Below are 14,369 nucleotides of genomic sequence, written 5' to 3'. Positions count from 1 at the left end.
GTGCACCCCACCAACACACACTCTCGATACTGGTTGCTCTAACTACAAAGCTGAGAAAAGAAATATCTTCTATTAAGAGACTGCATTTCATTAAGGAAGCCTCAGGCCAATCCACATTGAAAACTCTGCTCATACTTTGACAGCTGTAACAGATTTTACCCCAGCAGCCAATGCAGACACAGCATTCTAAAACAATCAATAACACCCAAATAAAATAACCCACCACATTCTAAAAATAATTTAATTTTACCTTATGTCATAATGTTAACAGATCCTTTAAAAATTTCAATTTCCAATCTGCATCCAGATCAGCATATTTGATAAAAACTAACTTCCATAGTCCATTTCCTAACTTGTGTACTCAAAATGTGTCCATTTGCTTTTGAGATATATTGTTTACAAAACAGAAACAGGGGTCAAAGCTTTATCTCTGCCTCCCCTCATTGGTGGAGCAAAGAACATTTGCATGGGGCTCAGCTTATGACTGAGCAAACTGGCTTGACCTTTAGGTTTGGAGACATTTATCAGAAGGACATGCAGTACGTGTGCCCAGCAAGCTGCTGGCACATGGGGTAGCTTGCCATTGATGTAACGCAATGATATCCAGCAATATATTCACCCCCCACCAACTGATCACTACTGACAAGCTGCCTCGTTTTGTGTCTGCACTAAATGGCAAAGCAGCACAGAGATGAGGCAGCAAAATGTAAAAAGGCAAGACAAGACAAGGAAAGGCAGACTTGATGTGACCATTCAAGTAGGTGCAAAGTGAATGAGCACAAGGAGAGTAAGCAGGGAGCCGAGGTGTACCCTGGTCCACACAATGGTATCCATGTCCCATCTCACAATGTTCTGGCAACCACATTACAATCTTAGGTGCAGAATTAAGATGGAGAACTGGATTGGAGAAGGGCCATCATGAGGCACTGAGACTGGTATTTGATTGGTATTAACCTGCATGGAAGGGCAATGTGGGCACCCTATCGAGCATTATCTGAAATACTGCAGATTATTATTTCAAGATGGAGGCCAGAATGAGTAAGTGGTGAGCTGGAGTCACCAGGTACCCACACTGACTTTCATGTTGAGATATGTCACCATCTGGTTTCTATTCATCATGTAGGAGAATATAAAAATGTGTACCAATGAAATTAGACTAATCACTAATGGCATGCAAATAGGCCTCTCACCATTCACTTGTGAGATTCTCACATCCATGTTCAAAATCTGGTTGCAGAATTGGACTTCATACTTTTCAACATTGGGAATCTAATTTCTTCTGATCTCACCATATTTTTCCACATACTTCAGGGGCTAAGTAGATTCTATCCTCAGTGTATCAGTGTGATCCCATTTTGCTTATAGGTATACTAAATAAAGTAATGAAATAACCTGTTGAAATAAAATTTTGCAGTACTTATGAATCAGTTATCTCAACTTAGTTGTGGAAATATTGTACAGGGCTTTCAATTCCTTTTTATCAGAAAAATGACAACGTGTGGGTGGCTTAAATTATTAAACAATGTATTATATTCTATTGTTATAGGCTTGACAATGAACATTGAAAGCTTCCATCTGTTATGTAGTTTTTTTATTCAATATTTAGTAGGAATTCACTAATCCTTTGCTTCTGCAATGTGCAATGGCTGAAGGCTATTTCTTTTAGAAACCTAAGTCAATCTGATTACCTGTTCTTTTGTATGAATTAATATTCCAGATAAAACAGTAGAGATGGAAATGTCTTATCATGAGTATGGTGAGCTCCTGGACAAGTATAATCTAATCAGGTTGACAGCATTTGTAGTTGATGCAGAGACAAATGAAAGTGCATTCACACTCAAGGACATCGCTTTGATCAATCCTAATATCACAATTCAGGTAATAAAAGAACATGTACACCTCCTGTTTGGAAGTTAGTATTAATTCTCTTGATATATCTATTATATCTGCACTTTGTTTCTCTTCTTTATAACCTTTGCAGTTGAAAGCTAGGAGAGCATTAGATTTCTCTTTGGTTTGAGAGGATATTTCCAGTAATTTTTAAATGTGCTACAGTGTAACCCAACTAAGCATGGTATAATTGAATTGTGACCCCCATGTCAAGTCCTTTGAAATAACTCCATGGAAACTCATATCCTATCATCTAGTCACTTATTATTTATATGTGTATAGTACTTGACACTAGTCTGGCTTCCTCAGAGCCTATTCTCCAAGTGAACAGAAAACCTCTGACACTCCTGTTTATTTTTTTTTCTTTTTTTTTCGGAAGTGCTTATTTTTTCCCCAGCACCCATGGTGTGTGTGTGCAGGTGTGAGACACAGTGAAAGACACGAGGTGCACGAATCTTTATTCAATTTCCACCACCAGGAAGATAGGAAAACACCCAAGTGGCCAGTGACAAGCAGTGCCCTTCACATCAAAGGGCAATGCTGTGTGATCAAACAGTGAAGGGGAGGGTAGGGACTAAATCAAATTAGAGTTAGAGAGGGAAATAATGCACTCCACTCCCTGCAGTGCCCACCTCTCCCTGAAGACACTCCTGTTTATATCTGTCAGTGAGGTGTCCCTGATTAGTCCAGGTTAAGACTCCAATCACGGAACTCGTAAGATGAGATTCACCTAGCTGACTTTGTTACAGTCACTACACCCTTAGGTTTGATTGATTTGATTGACTTATTTATTGTCACATGTACCGAAGTACAATGAAAAGCTTTGCTTATGAGCAGTACAGGCAGGTCATAATAAGCGAGGATATACACAACAAAAGATCTAGGCAGAGGCATACAAGTAACATTGCACAAGGCATGCAAGAGAGATCAACGTTAGCAAGAGCAACATTATTTGAGACTAGCTATCACACAGGAAGTAAATAAATTGACTAATACACCAGTTGTTTCCTAAATTCTTGAGACATTCACTGTTCTGTTTACTGACGAGATTGATTTGAAAGGAGAGGAAATGTAATAAATATAGAAGAAAGCAGATCTCAGTGGAGCCAAATTGGAGCTGGTGCAAATGCAAAATAGGTGATATTACATTGGTTGCCTGTTAGATATCCTATCTGATATTTAATTCCATTAGCAACACTCGATCCAAATACTCGATATGTTATGTTACATTGGCTAGGCAAATGTAATACCGCCCAGGGATAGAGGCTGGGACACTACTTTTTGAATTTCCAATGAAAAATAAACACTGAAGGGACCAGGAGCAGGAAGTGGAGACAAGGATAAAAAATCACATTAGAATGACTTGAGAAAGAAGTAGAAATGCAATAAAACAAAATAATTTGAATAAACAAATAAATAAGGTGTGGAAAAATCATTAAGGGAATGTGTGAAAGATAGAGAACGTAATAGCAAAATAAAATATATCTAATCAAAGTATGTTTACATGGGTAGCAAACAGAGGAAGCCAAAATCAGGAATACACATTTTCTTCATGGATGAGATGAATGAGTTTCATACTCGAGACTTCCTATCACCTCACCTCATAACTAGACACGTGTTGTTATGACTGTTATAGAATTGATTCATTTAACCCTACATCACAGCCCTAATGATCTATGGGCATTCCTGTGCCTGAGGAATGTAGAGTTTTAGGTAACAAACTAACATTTTGAATATATGGATGATTGACTTGTTTTCTCAGGTCCGAGATGTTCCTGTTCTCTCCCAAAAGGTGATAATAGAAATCAGTTTTGAGAATATCTTGCCTGTGGGGCTGACCAATTGTGTCTTCACACTTGAGGGTGCAGGTTTGATTGATGGTCAGCTGGAAGAATGGTAAGTTAAAACCCTAAAAATATATAGTGGTCTATCCTTTATGACCAACATATTATGATGTAAGATGTGTTATAAAAATATCATTTCATTTCGAGTTTGGAATTTGAACTACTGACATGTGGGTTTTAAAATAAATCAGAAGGAATCTAAAGAAAAAGCCTGATTTTAATCTAGGGTCTGATTTAGCCATAGAATCACATAGGTCTACAACATAGAAAAAGGCCCTTTGGCCCAGTGAGTCATGCTTTCAAAAAAGCAACTACTTAATTGTTCTAATCTCATTTTTCCCATTGGCCCATTGTCTTATAACCTTGACATTGCAATTTCACATTTAAGTACTTCTTGAATGTCATGAAGGTTTCTGCCTCTAACACCTTTATAAGCAGTGAGGTCCAGATTCCCATCAGCCTCTGGGTGAAAGGGTTTTTCCTCACATTCTAGATTAATTTAGGATAACTGGTCATTGTGGATAAGTTGGGTCTCTTTCATTGTTGTACATTTCTATGACTCCTTGACTCTATCTCCTCTAAACCCTTCTGCCTCATACCTTAAATCTGTGCTCTTGGTCATTTATTCCTTCAACAAGGCAAACAGCTTCTTCCTATTTATACCCTATAAAGTTTTATATATTTTAATTTTGTTCATTTTGCTGTAAGGGAGATAACCCCAGTCTGTCCAATCTTTCTTCATAACTGAAACTCTCTAACCCGACAACATCCTGGTAAATCTCTCTTATGGTTCTGCATTGTCTCCCTCCTCTTAACATCTATGCCTCAACTAATAAAGATAAGTATACTACATGCCTTCTTTACCATGTTAGCCACCTGTCCTGATGCCTTAAGGAACTTGAGTACATGCATGCAAAAGTCCCTTTGATCCTCAGTACTTCTCAGGGTCCTGGTGTCCATTGCTAGGGATCCTGGTTTGATTTCAACTTTGGAGTAGATTTTGCATATTCTCTCTTTGCTTGTGTGGGTTTCTTCCAGATACTCCAGTTTACTTCCACAGTCCAAACATATGGAAGGAAACTGGATTATTGGCCATGTTAAATTGCCCATGGTGTAGATTAGGTGAACTAGCCATGGAAATGTAAGGTTACAGGGATGGGGTAAGTGTTTGGTCTGGGTGGGATCTCTTTGAAAGGTCAGTGCAGAATTATAGGACTGAATGGCCTGCTTCTGCACTGTAGGGATTCTATGATTCTATGTATTCCCTTGCCTTGTTCATTATGACCAAGTTCAATTACCCCACATTTATTCAGATTGAATGCCACTAATCAGCTCATCCGACCAGCCTACCTATAATCGTCCCATATTTTAAGGCTACGGCCCTCACTATTTACTATCCCACCATTTATTTTGGTCCAATAATAGGATAAGCTGGGATAATAACAATGTTTGAATTAGATATATTATAGAAACTCTGAAACATGGAGCAAATTGGGACAAATAATTAATTAGCTTTAATATTTACCATCTGTGGGCCCAGAAAGATACAGTTGTCCTAATTTCTGTTCAATTCAATAATACAATTAATGATATGGTGCACAGATTAAAACTAAGAAAACAAATGACTGAGTATGGTCCAAATCATGATTGTGCTGTAATGAAGATTTCAGGAGTAATCTTTCGAAAGTAATATTAGAAAGAAATTTGGAAACTTTTAGTATTATTTAAAGGTGCTGTAAATACTCTGTTCTTATTTAATCACCTGTCAACTTAGGCTGAGTTGGTAGAAATAATATCAATGTGTCACAGAGTTGTGAGTTCAAGATTCCCTTTGGGATTTGAGCTCACAAATCAAAGAGGACACACCAGAGCTGTATAAGTGCTGCACTGTCAAAGGTACCATTCTTGAGCTAAACTGTTAAACCGAGGCATCAGTCACACTCTCAGGTGAATGTAAAAGATCCCATGCCACTACAATGTTCAGAAAATGAGCTATTGCGTTATCTTCAGTGGGCTGGTTAATGTTTATCACAATATTTAAGATCTGCAAATCTGATTGCACCTTCACCTTCTGCAGTTATAGACTCATAGACTCATTGAGTTATACAGCAGAGAAACAGACCCTTCTGTCCCACTCGTCAATGCAACCAGATATCCTAAGTCACTCTTATCCCATTTGCCAGCATTTGGCCCATATCCTTCTAAACCCTTCCTCTTCAAATACCCATCCAGATGCCTTTTAAATGTTGTTATTGTACCAGCCTCCACCACTTCCTTTGGCAGCTCATTCCATGCATATGCACCATCCTCTGCATGAAAAAATTGCCCCTTGGTTTCCTTTTAAATCATCCCTCCTTTCACCCTAAACCTGTGGTCTCAAGTTTTGGACTCCCCGACCCAGGGGAAAAGACCTTGGCTATTCACCCTATCCATGCCCCTCATGATTTTATAAACCTCTATAAAGTCATCCCTCAGCCTCCGATGCTTCAGGGAAAATAGCCACAGCCTATTCGGCCTCTCCCTATAGCTCAAACCTTCCAACCCTGACAGCAGCTTTGTAAACCTTTTCTGAACCCTTTCAAGTTTCACAACAAGCTTGCTATAGGAGGGTGACCAGAATAGTATGCAGTATTCCAGAAGTGGCCTAACCAATGTCCTGTACAGCTGCTTCTTTGTTTTATTTTAATTCTGAATATCTGGTCATGATGATATTGTTTGAAGGTATTTGCTTTGTGCAAACAATCTGCCTTGTTTATTTTTGTACATCACTGACTATGCTTCCTTATTGTCCCATTGACAGGAAAGTGTTTGGAAATGTCCTGAGATCATGAACAATGCTATTTAGATGCAATTCTTTCTTTTCTGTAGGATTGGGACATTAAATCCTGGAGAAGTGGTTACAAAGGTGATTTCAATTATTCCCAAGAAAATCGGGTTGAAGAAATTAACTGTGGATTTTGACAGTGATAATTTGAAGGATGTGAAAGGATACACAAACATTGACGTTCAAGACAGAGAAAAATGATCCAAAAAGATCTTGGAACCCCCAGTTATAAAACATATCTATTAGCATGCACTCTTATATAACTTTGCATATCTGTAATTTTGTTCTTTTTGTCAATTCATGACAAGTTCTGTAGTTTAAAGATCAAAATGTTCTTTTCTTTTTGATGGCTAATTCTGAGATGTTATCTAGAGCTGCTTTTTGATTTTTAGGTCCTTTTTCATTCTCACTAACTCTCTTATTGTATGGTGCAGTCACATGGTAAAATTATTTCCTATATTGTTGATAAGATTTTATTACAGATTCTTTCTTTAGACAGCCAAGGTATCACAAATGACAACAGAAAGACTCCATCATACCTGGCAGCTGATCCAATTTAGATTCTAGATTAAAAATGTATGATGCAAAGTAATGTGTAGGGACTAGATAGCGGTTTAGTGAATGCGTTTTCTGTCCTTGATTTTTAAATTGAGTAGATTGTTCTAAATATCAGTGCAGAGTGAAGTCCTGAAAACAACAAATGCTGGAGATCACAATGGGTCAGCCAGCATCCATGGAGAGAGAGTAAACTAATGTTTTGAATCTAGAGTAATTTGCTCCTACATTGTGGACTGAAGTCACTTGGTTGTCTATTCTTTCAATGGATCTTTTTCTTTTGATGTTTTTAATGCGCTCTGCAGACTTCATGAATCTGAATGTTAAGTTGAGCACAATTGTTCCTGTGCTTTTGACCTTTATCCAGAGCCCAGATCCAGCACTGATATTTTACCAGTTAATTGGTCTTATATATCACTGACTTCTTTTGCTAGTAATGGTTCATGGTTCACCAGGGAGCTGAGTAGCATCCTATCCAGCTTGATCCTTCAAAAAACTATTTTTCATCATTGCAGAATATTATAGCATTTTAATTCAAGCATTTATGACAATTGCTTTTCTTTCACTGGATCAGAAGTAGAATATATATCGATATTGAATGTGACTTTGCTTTTAGTTTTGCAACATCTTTGCAGAAATAATGAAATCGACCTAATGATAAAACTGTAAATCATTTCGAAGTGCTAGTTAAATGCACCAAGGCTTTTTGATTGCTATGCTTCTGGTTTCTGGCTAACATTGATTTTGTAAAATTAAACCAGACATTGGTTGAGCTCTGTTTATCTGTAATTCTTAGATTCCATTCATTGGACTGAGTCTTTTTTGGATGTGTCAGTTTCACTGAATTTTGTGTAGAGATTCTCTCTGCAAGGCCTTGCGTGTTCTCTTGATGCATCTTACCAAATGTGCCTCATTACCCACTTCTCCCACCCCATGACCCTCCTCTCATCTGATTCCAGACCCATCCTACCACTCACCACAACCAGCACTACTCTCTGCTGCCAATATATGCCGAGTGGACCACATTCCTAGTGCTAGAACCATCTTCAAATGACTGGTGTGCACTAGGAGGAGCACATGGAATCTGGGGCTGCCCGACACCATTTTTGACGTTTGTCTGGTTAGCCGCCTTCCTAACCTGCAATCTTCTTCCTGACCTCTCCGCCCCCACCCCACTCCGGCCTATCACCCTCACCTTGACCTCCTTCCACCTATCGCATTTCCAACGCCCCTCCCCCAAGTCCCTCCTCCCTACCTTTTATCTTAGCCTGCTTTCCTCATTCCTGAAGAAGGGCTTATGCCTGAAACGTCGATTCTCCTGTTCCTTGGATGCTGCCTGACCTGCGGCGCTTTTCCAGCAACACATTTTCAGGTTTGTCTGGTTATACCAGACAAGGAAAATGGTGCATCACTGAATAGGCAGGTACACAGAGGACCTGCTGGATAGGGTAGTGTGGATACCGAATGTCATCTTCTCCAAGGACCACCACAGAAAGCCACATCATCAGACCATGCCAACGTGGTCCAAGATTGCCACCTGAGTCAGTGCAGTCTCAATCATCTGGAGAATTGCAGAGCCATGTGGAAGGAAGGCCAGTGTTCTTCTCCACTTCACCAGTAGCAGTGGCATTAGCCTCTCTGTGATGCCTCAGATTCATTTTATTTCTGCTACTGTACCATTGCCCACCAAGGCTCATATTCTGCCACTCACACTATTGCATGGAAGATCTTTCCCACTCACCGTCATCCACCCCAACACCTGACAACACGAATCCTGCAATGCCCTCTGCACTGCCTACTCATTTGTTCAGGACACCTTCCCAACTGCACCAACAATAATTGCTGTGCCACCCACACTCATGTCCCATAATACCTTCGTTTCTCTCATTCCAGGTGCAAAACAGCACAGAAAAGGATAGAAAGAAGTTGTTAACTTTTGGCTCCTCACTCATTTGGAGGACAGGCTCCTGACTCAGAACCCCCTTCCCCCTCCCCCTTCCCCCACCACCTCACCGCCACCTCCCTTCCCTGCTGTGGCTGATTGACCATGTCCAAAACCTTGGCCTGGAAACATACGCTGCACTTAACTTACTGTGCTGAGATAGCTAAAAGCCACTTACTTTGACTTTACGGAGATCTGCTGACAACCATAGAGAAGGTTCTTTGCAAGGTGCAAAAAGGTAAGGCAAAGCAAGGCAGGGATGCCGTGAGCATCCAGGTAGGTGCACAGTGCTAAGAGAGCAACCAAACAGCTCAGAGGTGCACCCTGGTCTAGTCCATGAGCTAGCGCATGTTCCTAAGTGCCCATTCTACAACATTGCAAAGATGATTGCTGTTGTACCCAAGGCAGCATTGAAGTACAGAAGTATACTGCAGCTGGATATAAGATGTGCCATGAGGGCTTTTAGAAGCTGGCACACATCAGTTGCCAATGTCCATGGATGTGGAGTGCATGGGAATGTGCCATGAAACACTGTGTGTGATGTCCATCATGGAGGTCCTTCACAGCCAGGGATGGGTGAGGGGTTGGGGTGGGGGGGGGGAAGAGGGAGAGGTTGCTGAAGAGGCCAGGTCATGCTTTGACCTCCATGTTAAATTCTCGATGCTAAGCTTTCTTGTGGCAGGTGGCATGATTGGAAACTGCATGTCAATGAGGATAAATGTGCTGTGAACAAGTCCCCATTAATAGGCAACTCACCCATTGCCTCGAATCTTGCCTCAATGCCGGGAACTTAGTTAAAAGATGCAATGAGTTGTTCCCAAAGTTAAGATAGGCTTTGCTGGACATCCTGCATGATTCGGCCACATTTTTTGCCATAACCAACATCATTCAGGCCCCTGGAGGATTCCGTCCAGCAACAGATTGTGAGTGAATGCAACATGAATGCTTCATTTGAATATTTCATCAATTGCACATTAAATTTTGTGGAACATTTCCTCCAAATTTTAAAATGAACAAACTGGTCATGTATTTATAGAGATGGGTGGCATTAATGAATGAGGTGTGAGGAGTTCGGCCATTCAAGTGGAAGTTAGTTGGAAACCCTAGGGTAGCGGCACAATTGGCTGTTCACATAATTTCTCCACAGTTTTGCTGGATGTCCATTAAAGTTTTGGTGAAAGATTGGAAGAATCTTCACAGATATCATTGTTGAGGAATATTTAATTGCTTTAGTCTTTGCATTTGGAGAAAGAATTATCTTTATGTTACCTAAATTTCTGGCTATAAGAGCTGCTCCCTTTTTTGAGGTATTTTAGGTGCTGGAGGTAATTTCCTTGAATCCCAGGAGCAGCAATTACTGTTTTATATGCTGTTGCATTGTTCTGGAGCTTTGGGAAAAAAAAAGTCAAAACAACAGCAGTTTAAAAGGGAGAAGAGCAGACAAAGGAAGCACATGGTGAGGACAGTGCAGGAGAGAGAGAGAGAGAGAGAGAGAGAGAGAGAGAACCTGCACAGTTACCACCTTTGCTGTTTGAGTTCGTGTATCGCTGGACATCGGAATGCATCTGGGAAAATTAATAAACAGTGAAATTCACAACTAATCTTGGAGGAACTGTTGGGCGAAGTTCACAGCACAGAATCAGATAAGTTAATTGTTGTTTTAAGTCTGTCCAAGAGAAAGGCTGCAGTAGTGAGTATAGTGGATTCTTTCTTGATTATATGTTTTTGAAGATAAGTCTCTTGATTAAACTTAAAATATAAAACATAGCGATTAATTTAACCTGGGGCAGCATTTGTAGGAATAAGACGGTGTTATTTTCTGGGTCTGTAGATTGTGAAGGAGCAAAAATAGCCTTTGTAGTGATATGTACTTCTTGTCAGATGTGGGAGTTTAAAGAGAGTTTAAGGGTTACTGTGGATTATATCTGCCATAAATGCTGTTGGATACGAATTTTATCAGATCGAGTGGATCGGTTGGAGAGACAGATAGAAGTGATGAGGAATTTGCAACAGCAACAGTATGTGATGGATGGCAGTTATAGGAAGGGGGGAAAGTCTCAGATATAGTCACATAGATGGGTTAACTCCAGGAAGGGTAATAGAGGTAGGGAGCTAGTGCAGGAGTCTATTGTGGATATACCCATTTCAAACAGCTACGCTGTTTTGGAAAATGTAGGGGGTGATGGATTCTCAGGTGAACGTAGCACGAACAGCCAAGTTTCTGGTATTGAGACTGGCTCTAATGCAACAAGGGGTACGTTGGCTTCCAAGAGATCAATTGTGTTAGGGGATTCTATAGTCAGAGGTGCAGATGTTTCTGTGGCCAGCAGAGAAAAAGCAGAATGGTGTGTTGTTTCCCTGGTGCCAGGATCAAGGATGTCTCAGAGATGGTGCAGAATGTACTCATGTGGGAGAGGGGCCAGCAGGAGGTCATTGTCCACATTGGAATGAACAACATAGGAAGGGAAAAGGTTGAGATTCTGAAGGGAGATTACAGAGAGTTAGGCAGAAATTTAAAAAAGGAGGTCCTCAAGGGTAGTAATATCTAGATTACTCCCAGTGCTACGAGCTAGTGAGGGCAGGAATAGCAGGATAGAGCAGATGAATGCATGGCTGAGGAGCTGGTGTATGGGAGAAGGATTCACATTTTTGGATCAATGGAATCTCTTTTGGGGTAGAGGTGACCTGTACAAGAAGGACAGATTGCACCTAAAATGGAAAGGGACTAATATACTAGCAGGGAAATTTGTTAGAACTGCGTGGGAGGGGGTGGTGGGTGGGACCCAGGGAGATAGTGAGGAAAGAGATGGGTACAGCTGAGAACAGAAGTGAGTCAAACAGTCAGGGCAGGCAGGGACAAGGTAGGACTAATAAAGAAAACTGCATTTATTTCAATGCAAGGGGCCTAAAAGGGAAGGTGGATGAACTCAGGGCATGATTAGGAACATGGGACTGGGATATCCTAGCAATTATGGAAACATGGCTCAGGGATGGGCAGGACTGGCAGCTTGATGTTCCAGGATAGAAATGCTACAGGAAGGATAGAAAGGGAGGCAAGAGAAGAAGGGGGAGTGGCATTTTTGATAAGGGATAGCATTACAGCTGTACTTCAGGAGGATATTCCCAGAAATACATCCAGGGAAGTTATTTGGGTTGAACTGAGAAATAAGAAAGGGATGACACCTTATTGGGATTGTATTACAGATCCCCCAATAGTCAGAGGGAAATTGAGAAACAAACTTGTAAGGAGATCTCAGCTATCTGTAAGAATAATGGGTTGTTATGGTAGGGGATTTTAATTTTCCAAACATCGACTGGGACTGCCATAATGTTAAAGGTTTAGATGGAGAGGAATTTCTTAAGTGTGTACAAGACAACTTTCTGATTCAGTATGTGGATGTACCTACTAGAGAAGGTGCAAAACTTGACCTACTCTTGGGAAATAAGGCAGGGCAGGTGACTGAGGTGTCAGTGGTGGAGCACTTTGGGGCCAGCGACCATAATTCTATTCGTTTTAAAATAATGATGGAAAAGGATAGACCAGATCTAAAAGTTGAAGTTCTAAATTGGAGAAAGACCAATTTTGACGACATTAGGCAAGAACTTTCGAAAGCTGATTGGAGGCAGATGTTTGCAGGTAAAGGGACGGCTGGAAAATGGGAAGTCTTCAGCAATGAGATAACAAGAATCCAGAGAAAGTATATTCCTGTCAGGGTGAAAGGGAAGGCTGGTCGGTATAGCGAATGCTGGATGACTAAAGAAATTGAGGGCTTGGTTAAGAAAAAGAAGGAAGCATATGCCAGGTATAGACAGGATAGATCGAGTGAAGAGTATAAAGAAAGTAGGAGTATACTTAAGAGGGAAATCAGGAGGGCAAAACGGGGACATAAGATAGCTTTGGCAAATAGAATTAAGGAGAATCCAAAGGGTTTTTACAAATATATTAAGGACAAAAGGGTAACTAGGGAGAGAATAGGGCCCCTCAAAGACCAGCAAGGCTGCCTTGGTGTGGAGCCACAGAAAATGGGGGAGATACTAAATGAATATTTTGGATCAGTATTTACTGAGGAAAAGGATATGGAAGATATAGACTGTAGGGAAATAGATGGTGACATCTTGCAGAATGTCCAGATTACAGAGGAGGAAGTGCTGGATGTCTTTAAATGGTTAAGGGTGGATAAATCCCCAGGACCTGATCAGGTGTACCTGAGAACTCTGTGGGAAGCTAGAGAAGTGATTGCTGGGCCTTTTGCTGAGATATTTGTATCATCGATAGTCACAGGTGAGGTGCCCGAAGACTGGAGGTTGGCAAACGTGCCACTGTTTAAAAAGGGAGGTAAAGACAAGCCAGGGAACTATAGACCGGTGAGCCTGACCTCAGATGTGGGCAAGTTGTTGGAGGGAATCCTGAGGGACAGGATGTACATGTATTTGGAAAGGCAAGGACTGATTAGGGATAGTCAACATGGCTTTGTGTGTGGGAAATCATGTCTCACAAACTTGATTGAGTTTTTTGAAGAAGTAACAAAGAAGATTAATGAGGGCAGAGCAGTAGATGTGATCTATATGGTCTTCAGTAAGGTGTTCGACAAGGTTTCCATGGGGGAACCGATTAGGAATACAGGGAGAACTAGCCATTTGGTTACAGAACAGGGTCAAAGGTGGAAGACAGAGGGTGGTGGTGGAGAGTTGTTTATCAGACTGGAGGCCTGTGACCAGTGGAGTGCCACAAGGATCGGTGCTGGGCCGTCTACTTTTTGTCATGTACATAAATGATTTGGATGCGAGCATAGGAGGTACAGTTAGTAAGTTTGCAGATGACACCAAAATTGGAGGTGTAGTGGACAGCGAAGAGGGTTACCCCAGATTACAACAGGATCTGGACCAGATGGGCCAATGGGCTGAGAAGTGGCAGATAGAGTTTAATTCAGATAAATGCGAGGCGCTGCATTTTGGGAAAGCAAATCTGAGCAGGACATATACACTTAATGGTAAGGTCTTAGGGAGTGTTGCTGAACAAAGACACCTTGGAGTGCAGGTTCATAGCTCCTTGAAAGTGGAGTCGCAGGTAGATAGGATAGTGAAGAAGGCGTTTGGTATGCTTTCCTTTATTGGTCAGAGTATTGAGTACAGGAGTTGGGAGGTCATGTTGCAGCTGTACAGGACATTGGTTAGGCCACTGTTGGAATATTGCGTGCAATTCTGGTCTCCTTCCTATCGGAAAGATGTTATGAAACTTGAAAGGGTTCAGAAAAGATTTACAAGGATGTTGCCAGGGTTGAAGGATCTGAGCTACAGGGCGAGGCTGAACAGG

General features: G+C 41.1%; 1 protein-coding gene across 1 annotated transcript in view; it reads left to right on the top strand.

The window, feature by feature from the left end:
- The window catches only part of LOC140463185 (protein-glutamine gamma-glutamyltransferase 2-like), a 54,714-nt gene extending 46,829 nt beyond the window's left edge, over positions 1 to 7,885 (top strand). The window contains exons 11-13 of the mRNA XM_072556970.1: positions 1,718 to 1,878; positions 3,653 to 3,786; positions 6,603 to 7,885. Of these exons, the coding sequence (XP_072413071.1) occupies positions 1,718 to 1,878; positions 3,653 to 3,786; positions 6,603 to 6,759 (452 nt within the window). The 3' untranslated portion in view covers positions 6,760 to 7,885. The remainder of the gene's footprint in view (positions 1 to 1,717; positions 1,879 to 3,652; positions 3,787 to 6,602) is intronic.
- The last annotated feature ends 6,484 nt before the right edge of the window (positions 7,886 to 14,369 follow it).

Source organism: Chiloscyllium punctatum, chromosome 37 (assembly GCF_047496795.1).
Source record: "Chiloscyllium punctatum isolate Juve2018m chromosome 37, sChiPun1.3, whole genome shotgun sequence".
NCBI classification, from domain to species: Eukaryota; Metazoa; Chordata; class Chondrichthyes; order Orectolobiformes; family Hemiscylliidae; genus Chiloscyllium; species Chiloscyllium punctatum.
Note: the sequence above shows the minus strand (reverse complement) of the source record. Positions and strands in the feature narration are given on the sequence as shown.